At 61.6% G+C, this 10,720-nt stretch overlaps 1 long non-coding RNA gene and 1 gene segment (V, D, J or C); both read right to left on the reverse strand.

Annotated features, from left to right (window-relative positions):
• Positions 1-2,729: 2,729 nt before the first annotated feature.
• Positions 2,730-4,167, reverse strand: LOC149120174 (uncharacterized). Its single transcript, XR_016226903.1, has 2 exons — positions 3,361-4,167; positions 2,730-3,033 (listed from the first exon to the last, which is right to left on the reverse strand). It is a non-coding gene; the product is annotated as an uncharacterized LOC149120174 (long non-coding RNA).
• Positions 4,168-5,805: 1,638 nt separating this feature from the next.
• LOC127485760 (Ig alpha chain C region-like) lies at positions 5,806-9,365 on the reverse strand. The segment is given in 4 exon segments: positions 5,806-6,243; positions 6,422-6,760; positions 6,895-7,182; positions 9,120-9,365. Coding segments are annotated over 4 exon segments (1,221 nt in total).
• Positions 9,366-10,720: the final 1,355 nt, after the last annotated feature.

Here is a 10,720-nt window from a genome sequence, read left to right on the forward strand (position 1 = left end):
GACAGGGACCCAGACCCTCCTCCCGTCCCAGGAAACCCACACTCAGCTCCCCTCCGCCCATGAGCAGCAGTCGCCAGCCCTCCTGGCCACCAGGACTCCAATGCCAAGGAGCGCTTGTTCCTGGAGCTCTGACCACACGGCCGCCTCCTGCCCAGGACATCTCTGAGTCCTGCAGGACAGGGTGATTGACAGAACCCCAGAGGCACAGGCTCCACCCAGAACTCCCTCTGTTCTCCTGCGTGGGTGCAGGGCCCGAGCACTGAGCCAACACCCACCGTCTTCCCAGGCGCAGAGCAGGGATCTGGGGAGGAAGCGGAGCAGCCGGGGCTGAGCTGGCGCTGACGCGGGGGCTGGTGTACTCCAGGCCCTGCAGTGCGCTGTCCCCCTGAGCCGCACCTGAGCGCCCGGGGCTCCTGTCCCACTGTGTTCTCACCCTGGGTGTTCCCCTCCCCTCCTCAACAGGCTCCCATGATACCGCCCTGAGCTCTAGATTGCATGTGAGAAAGAGCCATGGAGCGCGTGCTCCTCTGGGCCAGGCGCAGTTGAGGGCACGGTGGCCGCCAGGCTCCTGCACCTGTGGCCAAGACCAAATTTCCTCTCTGAAAGGTGAGGGCTCTTCACGGGGTCCACGACGCCTCAGCGAGCACATGTGGGTGCCTCAGGGAGCACACGTGGGTGTCTCAGGGTGCACACATGGATGACAATTTAGGGTGAATTTTCAGGGGTACGTGGAGATGATATTTCTGAGTGTAGAGGGGTGGTACTTTAGGGTGTACTTGTTTACAGTTCTTCCTGTTGATGTGGGCTGTATTTATGGTGAACATCTGTGTGTGTGGATTTCATGGTGTATGTGTGGGCTGTACATCGTGTTGTACGTGTGTGTGGTATTACGTGGTGTATAGGTGGGCTATATTTTGTGGTGTATGTGTGTGTGGTATTACATGGTACATGTCAGCAGTATTTCATGTTGTATGTGTGTGTGGTATTTCGTGGTGTACATGTGTGGTATTTCATGCTGTTTGTGTGTGGTATTTTGTGGTACATGAAGGCTGTATTTCGTGGTGTGTGTGTGTGTGGTATTTGTGATGTGTTTGTGTGGTGTTTCGTGGTGCACAGGAAGCACTTGTTCTTTGCCCAGTCTCTGTCCGGGCACACCTAGGTCGAGTCCTGGCTTTTGATACTGGGGCAGTGCTGCCATGAGCAGGGACAGTGCCTCTCCCTGACCTCTGACCTCGTTTCCTCCGGGCAGGGACCTGGGGCCGGGACCAGTTCTAGGCGGATGTTGTGATGGGGTGGCTCTCTCTGTGTTTTCCTCAGCCAGGTGGTCAGCGGTGCACACAGGGGCTGACCTCGTGTGACGGCCTCCTGGCTGTGGCCCTGAGGCCTGGTGGTGCAGCTTCGCTCCGTGTGGAGGCAGCGCCTTCTCCTGCAGGGCTCACTTAACTCTCCCTTCCTGTGTGCGCACCTGTGCCCTTTCTCTCGCTGAATCTCGGCAGAAGCTCCCACGCCCTGTGGCTGAGATTGCGCGAGTGGACGCCTTTGCCCCTGAGATCTGAGGGCTCGCTCCCGCTTCCCTCAGCTGGGGCGGCGCTGGCTGTGTGGCTGTCCCAGTGGCCGCTGCTGGGCTCAGCTAGGTTCATTCTAGACCCAATTATTCCCAAGGTCCATCCTGATGGGGCGGAGTTGTTATTTTTAAAAAAGATTTGTTTCTTTATTTGAAAGCCAGAGTTACCGAGACAGAGAGAGGGAGACCAGAGAGACTATGGTTGGTTCACTCCCCAGATGGGCACAATGGCCGGGGCTGGGTCAGGCTGAAGCCAAGAACCAGGAGTTTCATCTGATTCTCCACATGTGTGGCAGGGACCCAGACATTTGGGCCTCTTCTGTGCTCTCCCAGCAGCACAGCAGAGAGCTGGTTTGGAACCACAACAGAAACTGGTGCCCCTACGGGATGCTGGCATCCCAGGCAACGGAGTTAAACTCAATGCCATGATGCTGGCCCTTGGGTGCTGACTTTTAATGATATATTTATTTTAAGGCAGTTGCAGTGAATGAGCCAATGAGAGAGAGAGAGAGAGAAAGAGAGAGAGAGAGAGAGAGAAAGATCATACGTCCATTGATTCACTCCCCCAAAGCTACCTTGGCTGGGACTGGGCCTAAGCAAGCAGGAGCCAGGTCATCAACTGGGCCCGGCAGTGCCGAGTGATCTGAGTGTGGATCAGTGATCACTCCCAGGGTGCGGTTCCCAGGATCTGGGCTCAGGGCTATGGACCAGGGATGGCACCAGGAATCAGTGCTGAGGAGTGGCCCCGAGCTTGGGACCAGGACTGAATAAGCTGACCTCAGCTCGCTGACCAGTTACAGGGGCAGTGACCTGGAGCTTGGGTTACTGACCAGGGCCACTGCCTGTGTTCAGGACCCAACTCAGGACCTGAAGCAGGGCTCAGCAGTAGCCCCAGGGAGCAGTGGGCAAACGCAGGGTCCAGAGTCAGTGACAGGTTCAGGACCAGGAACAGGGCCCAGGGCCAGGGCTGAGTGATGATAACAAGGACCCAATGAGCAGAAGCAGGATTCAGAGATTAGGACTAGGGCTCAGTGAGCAGGATAGAGGCTCAGTGCTTATGACCAGTTCTCAGTCATCAGGACCAGGGCTCAGTCGTCATGACCAGGGCCAGTATCCGGACCACATTCAGTCATCAAGACCAGAGATTAGATAATACGACCAGTGCTCAGAGATAAGGACCAGGTCAAAAATATTACGACCAGGGATCACTGACCAGAACAAGGGCCCAGTGCTCAGAACCAGGGCTGTGGCCACTCCAGGGAACCGTCCTCCTGAGTCCTCCCAGGGGAGGCACTGGTCTTGGACTTGAGCTTCCTGCAGGGCCAGGCCATGTCTGGGGCACCGCGTCCAGTCCATGCTGAAGTCCCTGTGTTGGAGTGGCAGGCGTCTCCCAGGCTGCAGCCACCGTGGCTTCCCTGAGCCATCGTCCAGCAGAGCGAGAACATTCGTCTGGGAAGGGTTGAGTGCACCTGGCAGGGGGATGGGGGTTTCAATGCTTCATGGAGGGCTGGGCTCTGGCATGCAGAGCTGGCTTTCCCAGGGGCTCCTGCATGCTTCCCTCCTGCAGAGACAGGGGCAGCTGAGGGTGGGCGGTGTCCTCACCCTCTCCCCTGTCCCAGCCTGGGCCTGGCTCCCGGGAGCCTTGGTGGAATCCTCAGCTCCTGCACCCGGGGACGCTCCCACCCTGACCCAGGGCACCCATGTCCCAGTCCTGCAGGGACCCGTGTGCCCCTCTATGGCAGCAGCAGTCACCTGTCCTTGGGCCCGGTTCCCCCCTGCCCAGGGCATCCCCACACCTGTGCCTCAGTACTGGGGTCCCTCTTTGCTGCCAGGTGGGCCCCGGATGCTGGTCATGGTCAGAGCTGTGCTGTAGAACAGGCTCAGCAGGAAGAGAGTGAGGAGGGTGACGGTGGTGGGCCACAGGCTGTCGCTAGGGGCCTCCTCCTCCAGGCTGTCCTGTGGCAGATCCAGCACCACACAGGGCAGGGGCTCCTGACAACCTGCAAGACACAGAAGGGCTGCCAGGACGTGAACGTGTGGGTGGGCCCTGGGCCCCAGGCCTTCCCTCCCACACCTCCTCAGGGGCTGGGGGCAGAGTGGTGGGGTCTCCTATGGGGACTGAGGGCGAGAGCAGGGCCCATAGGGGGTTGGCCCCTTGCAAGTGTCTTAGCCCAGCAGGTAGGACAGGAGGCGGGGCAGTGTCCTTGCTGGTCCAGGGAAGGTGTGGCCGGAGCCCTGCTGGCCTGAGCTGAGCCATGTGTCAGTGGCTCCTGCCTAAGCCCTGCTCTTGGGCTGGCCTTGGCCAGGACCTGGGTCCAGAGAGGACCAGGCACACCTCAAGATCTGAGTGTGGGGGTCAGTGTGCCCAGGGCGTGAGCAGGGACCATGGTGTGAGCAGAGCCTCTGTTCTTCCCCAGGGAAGTGGCTGAGGCACGGCCAGCGAAGGCCAGCAGCCAGCAGCCAGCAGAGTGGACCAGACGTCCTGGGTCCTGGGTCACGGATCTCTGTGTTAAATTGGAGTTGACCAGTTTGTCCTATTTTGGTACATCAATTATCTGTCTATCAATATTACATTTCTATCCATTTATCATTTCGCACATCTAACAGTGTCATCCTTCCATCCATCCATGTACTCACCCCTCCCTCAGTTATCCTATCCAGTTTTTGATCCACCCATACATCTATCTACTCTCCAACTTAAAACCATCCATCCATCCATCCACCCACCCACAATCCTACCTATGCAACCAATTAAGTATCCATGAATCTATTCATCTACCTATCCATCCATCAATCTGTAACCAGCCACCATCCATCCTTTCAACCATCCATCTACCTGTCCATCCATCCACTGATCTATGTATCCACCAATCCATCCACCCATCTGTCTGTCCGTCCATCACGTTCCACTGTGTCATGTGGTCACTGGCTTATCTGTCTGCTCTCCATGTTAATTCTCCCCCTTTCCCTCTTTCTTAGGAAGCTGCTCCTTTGGCTCAGTTCCTGGGCCCTTGGGGTGGCTGGAGTACTTGTGTGGGTACCGTTTCCCTGCCTGGCCTCTTCCTTCTCCTGAGTTGTTTGGGCCGGGACCCTCTGGGGAGAGAAGTGGCTGTGTGTGGGGCTCCTCTTCACCTGGGCCCTGACAGGGGAGGTGGCCAGAGCCAGAGCACTTGGGAGGCCCCAAGGTCATCTGAGACAAGAGCTGGGGCCCTGTGCCTATCAGAGTCCTGGTGCCCGAGGTTCCTACATTGGTCTGGGAGATCCTGGGGTGCGAATAAGAAGCCTGAGGCCTGAGGAGGGGCCTGTGTGGGTGGTCTCTGTCCTGCCCCTCTCTGAGTGTGGTTTGGCTCAGACTCGGGCTCAGGGGGGATTGGAGGGTTGAGTCTGGTGCCCAGCAGGAAGCAGGGCCTGCCTAGGGTGGGCTGTGGAACTGGGCTCTGAGCTGTGCATGGCTGGACATTCAGTGAGGCCGAGAGAGGGCCAGCAGAAGTCTGGGCAGCAGGGCTGGGCCTGGGGAAACTGTCTTTGGCTTGGGCGAGGACTCCCCTTGCCTTCCTGGAGCTGGGTCTGGACTGTGAGCTCCCCTTTAGCTGAGGGGGACGTGTGTGAGCGTGTGTGCCCTGTGAGCACGTGTGCCGTGTGCAGGCCCCAGAGAGCGTGGTGCGGGGTGGGGCCTGCTGTGTGCCCTGTGTGTGTGAGCGCTGTCCTGCACTGCTGGGCAGTGTCTGCCTTGGGCGGACATCTCTTAGGCTGGGAGTCCTGCCTGGTGGCCCTCTTCCCAGGGGTCCCTGCACTCAGCCCCTGTTCCTCCCCCCTCCCTCCCTTGTCCTCTGCACCAGGGCAATGGCTGCATCCCTGCTGCCAGGAACTCCTGGTGGTGTCCACGGCTCTGGGCCCTGACCTGAGCTGTGCCTGCACTGCCTCAGAATCCACCCCAGCTCAGCCTCCCCTCTCACTGCTCCCTCCCAGACACACTCACTCCCTACACACTCATTCCCAGACACACTCACTCTCAGAGATACTCCTAGACAAGCCAACTCCCAGGCACACTCATTCCCAGACATGCTCACTCTCAGGCACCTGTGTTCACACTCACGCTCACATGCACACTCACGGGCACCATGCATGATGTCCCCTCCAGGTGCCCGAGACCCCAGCTCCTAGGATCAGGGGTGCTCCCCCTCCCTGCCCTGTGGCTGCAGCCCCCGAGGAGACAGACAGGCACAATAAACCCGCAGGGCTGCTGTGGGCGAGCACAGAGTTTATTCAGGGCAGGCCAGGGGCTCAGTAGCACACGCCTTCCACGTCTGCCACGACCACAGACACGTTGACGTGGGTGGGTTTACCCGCTTGGCGGTCGATGGTCTTCTGGGTGAAGTGCTCGGCCAGGCCCTCATGGCCCACCACGCAGGAGTAGCTGTCCCCCTGGTTCCAGTCCTCGGCCGACACGCGCAGCAGGCTGGTGACGGCGTAGGTGGTGGGTTCCTGGCCGGGCTCTGGCAGGGGCTTCCACACCAGGAAGCTGTCTTTGGGGACCACCACGCCTTTGTTTGTCCAGTACACCAGCACGTCCTTGGGGCTGAAGCCCCTCACCAGGCAGGTCAGCGTCACCAGCGCGTTGAGGGCCAGCTCTTCTGATGGCGGCGGCAGCAGGTGGACCTGGGGCGGGGTGAGGCTGCCTGGAAGGGGGAGAGTGGGGTCAAGGTGGCGGGGGAGGACTGAGCCCCACTGTCCTGCACGCCGGCCTCAGTTTCCCTCTGTTTTACGGGGAGGGAGCCTCGGAGCCCAGGAGGGGAGGGAGGAGTCAGGCCAGGGTGAGGAGAGCATCCCATTGCCTGGGGGTGGGGGCAGGCCCACCTGTGTCTTTGCTGATGGTGGCTGTCAGGGAGCTGCCCTCTATCTCAGGGTGGGTGACTGTGCAGGTGAACTCTGTCCCCGCATTCCAGGGCTCCGCACAGCCGGGCAGCACACTGGACACACTGTAGCAGCCGCAGGGGTCACGCTGGGGGCTCTGCTGGACCGGTTCGTTCCCGTTTGTGGGCTCCCAGGTGAAGACGGCATCCTTGGGGTCCTTCAGGCCTCTCAGGGTGCAGGTGAGGCTGGCGTCTGAGCCCAGGAGCAGGTCTCTGAGGTCTGGCCGCTGCAGGGACAGGCTGGGCTCCCCGCAGGAGGTGGGGGGGCAGGAGCTGTGGGTATCTGGACATGTGGAAACAGAGAGAGCCACATCTGTCAGTGTGCAGCTCACACATCCTGGCCAGGCTGCCATCCCCCAAGTATTGTCCAGCCCAGCAGCCCACATGCAGCCTCAGGGCCCCCAGCCGCCCTCCTACCTGGGCAGGGCAGGATCAGATATCTGTCCACTTCATTGTGTTCCACGTGGCAGGCCACACATGTAGGACACTCTTCATCTGTCAGGTTCAGTAGGCTACTCGTGGTGTACAGGCCTGAGGTGTCCAACTGGACAGGAGGGAAGGTCACGTTCTCCCCGCTGATGGTCCACTTCACATTCAGAGGGCCCAGGGGGAAGAAGCCCTGGATCAGGCAGCCGACGACCACGGGCTGTCCAGACACAGGACAGGGGAGGCTCAGCGGGAAGAGGATGGGGGTGGTTGCGGGATCTGCAATACAGGACACGCTGTGAGACCGTCGAAGTCACATGGCTGCAACCCCAGAGAGCCCTGGGAGCACGGGACCCTGCCTGCCTCATCCCAGCCGGAACCTGGCCCAGAGAGGGGAAGAGACCAGCCCAGGGTCACACAGCTGCTGGGCCAGGACTGGGGCCGGAAGTGTCCAGCTGGCTCTGCTGCCCTGTGTCTCCAGGCTCCTCGGGGCTGAGCTGCTCAAGCCTGGCTGGCACGGAGCCGTCGAGGGCCCCAGGCTCCCCGGCCTCAGGTCCCCTGGGCAGTGTGCACAGGGTGGGGTGCTGAAGGGAGGAGGGGACAGGCTGGGTGGAGCAGTGAAGCAGGCTGGGCCTGGTGAAGGCCGAGGGGAGGCAGGGGTGGGGTCCAGCTCTGTGCCCAGCTTGCACTGCCCTTGCCAGGGTCCCAGACCCTCGCCCCAGCCCCACGTCTCACACTCACACCCCTCCCCCATGAGCAGCAGTCGCCAGCCCTCCTGGCCACCAGGGCTCCAATGCCAAGGAGCGCTTGTTCCTGGAGCTCTGACCACATGGCCGCCTCCTGCCCAGGACGTCTCTGAGTCCTGCAGGACAGGGGTGACCGACAGCGCCCAGAGGCACAGGCTCCGCCCTAGGAGCACAGGCGCCCCCTACTGCACTAGGGCTCAGGTCTTCAATGGTTTTCATGCCTGGAACCCCACACCTGGGAACCAGCTTAGCCCCAGACACAGACTTTGCACTTCCCCCAGAGGCCTCAGAGATTGCAAGCTCAGCCCACTCAGCCCTCGCTGTCCTGCTCAGCCCTCCTCAGCCCAGCTCAGCTCAACTTAGCCCAGCTTCGTCCACACACGCTATGCTCAGCGGACCGGATCCGTTCAACACTGCCCAGCTCAGCCCAGCTCTGCCCAGCTCAGCCCTGCCAGGCTCATTCCGCCCTGCCCAGCCCAGCCAAGCGCAGGTGTGATCAGCCCAGCCCAGTTCAGTCCTGCTCAGTTCAACTCAGCCCAGCTTAGCCTAGCTCCACCTACTCAGTCTATCCAAGTTCTATCCAGCACAGGTCACCTCAGCCAGCTCACCAGCCCAGCCCAGCTCAGCCCAGTCAGGTCACCTCAGCCCAGCTCAGCCCACCCAGCACAGCTCAGCCCAGCCCAGCCTAGCCCATTTCATCCCAGCCCTGCTCTGCCCAGCTCAGCCCACCCAGCACAGCTCAGATCAGCCCAGCCCAGCCCAGTTCAGCCCAGCCCTGCTCTGCCCAGCTCAGCCCACCCAGCACAGCTGAGCCCAGTCAGGTCACCTCAGCCCAGCCCTGCTCTGCCCAGCTCAGCCCACCCAGCACAGCTCAGCTCAGCCCTGCTCAGCCCACCCAGCACAGCTCAGCTCAGCCCTGCTCAGCCCACCCAGCCCAGGTCAGCTCTCAGCCCTAACCAGGTCAGCTGAGCTCAATTCCACTCAGATCAGCACAACTTACTCCAGCTCAGCTCTTCACAGCCCAGCTAAGATCAGATTAGTCCTGGGCAGCCCAGCCAGGCCTTTCAGGCCAGCCTGCAGGGCTCAGCTGAACGAAGACCAGCTCAGCCCAGATCAGCCCAGCCCAGCCCAGTTCAGTAGGGGGTGGGCGTCCACCAGGTTCCCTACGTCCTCCTCTGCTCGTCTCTGTCCCAGCCCAGCCCATGTCCAGATCAGCCTGCAGGGCTCTTGGCACTGCATCCAGGGACTCGGCTCATCCTGACTGAGCTGGGCTCTGCCGGGCTCAGCCCCCTGTCCCAGCCTCTCCCGGCCAGTGGCTGTGTCCTGCCTGTGGTCGCTGGGCTCCTGGCCGTGGTCCCCCTCTCCCTCCCTTCTTTGGCTGATGCCTGTTCTCCCTCTGCCCCCAGGAGCCTCAGGACCAGCCTGGCTGCGACTGCCCCTGTGCAGAGGGGCAGCATCCCGTGGACCCACCTGTCTGGGCTGCTGGAGGAGCACCGTGGAGGGTCAGGTCTCCCTGGCCAGGCTGCCCTGCACTGCGGGTCCACACTCTGGGCCAGAGCTCCCCATCAACTCCCTCTGCTGCTGGCCCAGAGGGGCCGAGTGGAGTGGGAGCCAGGCCTGGTCCGGGCCCTCCTGGAGCGCTGTGCACCTGCTCTGGCTCTTTGCCCATGGCTGGGCTGGGGCTGGCTGCTGAGTGCAGGCTGGGGAGGCTGCGTGGCTGTGGGTCTGGCCCCACGTTGGGGTCACTCACCACTTCCTGTCCCAGCAGACAGTGCAGCTTGCCCCCTTGTCATGTTTGTCTGTGGTTTGTCTGTGGTGGGGACAGGTGTGTGTGATCTGTGCCCTTGACACCAGGGGCCGTGAGAGATGACGGCTCCACGTGGCCGGCCACAGGACAGGGCTGGGGGCTGATTCGGGAAGGAGAGGCACAAATGGACACAGAGTCTCAGAGACACTGGGACAGGGATGGGGACGGAGAGCTGGGAGTGCTAGCCCAGGCCGAGAGAAGGCCCCATTCATGGGAGGGCCAGGGTCAGGGGACAGGGCTGCCTTTGGGTCTCAGGGTTGGTATAGGGTGGGGATAGCTACTGTCCTGTCAGCCCCAACGACAGCGGGGGTCCTGACTGAAGCCCCCTGCAGTTCCAGCTCTGCCTTCTCCCACTCGGGGTCTCTGGCCTGTGACTGGCAGAGGGTGAGGCTCTTCCTGGCCCTGGCTCCCTGCATCCACCCCAGTCCCCCACCCCATCTCTCTCCAGGCTGCCCTGTCTTAGTTGCTGTCCCGTCAGTGTTGCTGGCCCATGTCTTCTCTCCTTAGGGTTCCGTAGCCACACTCAGGTACCCGCGTGTCCTCACCCAGGGAGGTCTGGGTTTGTCGGGGAGCGGGGAGTGGCAGGTGAGCTGGTAGGGGCTGCACACACCTGCCCAGCTCCACAGGGCCTGGGTTGGCTGGGCTGGGGCCTGGGGGCTTCCCAGAGGTGGGCCCGGCAGTTTCTTGTCAAGTGTGGGTGACCTGAAGCCCCCTGGCCACAGAGGCAGCACGGCGAGCCTGGGAGGTGCAGGGGCCAGGTCAGCAGGCTAGGTTGTGGCGTGGCCCCTGGTCCCGGCAGATGTGCCCTGGCCTGGCCACAGGGAGCTCGGCAGGTGTTGTGACGGCCGCACTCTCAGTGTGGGGACCTCGTGGCCGTGCGTCTTAGGCATTGCTGACGGCTGCAGCAAACACAGCGCAGACGGGCAGGCTTCAGAGAAGGCACTGATTTCTCCCCGTTCTGCAGGCTGGAGCCAGAGTCAGGGCGGGGTCTTCTCCCAGTGTCCACACCTCGGGTGGAGGGGAGGGAGAGAGAGAGATGGAGGGAGAGAGAGAGGGAGAGAGAGGGAGAGAGGGAGAGAGGGAGAGAGGGAGAGAGAGAGGGAGAGAGGGAGAGCGAGCTCACCTGGGTGCCCTCATCTGCACAGAGGGCGATCACTGCAGGTGCCGTCCCCTGGCAGGGAGAGGAGCCAGGTCACGCTGGGTGCTTTTCCTAAGGCAGGGATCCCACTGTGGGCTGCACCCTGGTGACCCCGACACCGCCCGG

Source organism: Oryctolagus cuniculus, chromosome 20, assembly GCF_051225735.1.
Source record: "Oryctolagus cuniculus isolate XC-2025 breed Fujian yellow rabbit chromosome 20, ASM5122573v1, whole genome shotgun sequence".
NCBI classification, from domain to species: domain Eukaryota; kingdom Metazoa; phylum Chordata; class Mammalia; order Lagomorpha; family Leporidae; genus Oryctolagus; species Oryctolagus cuniculus.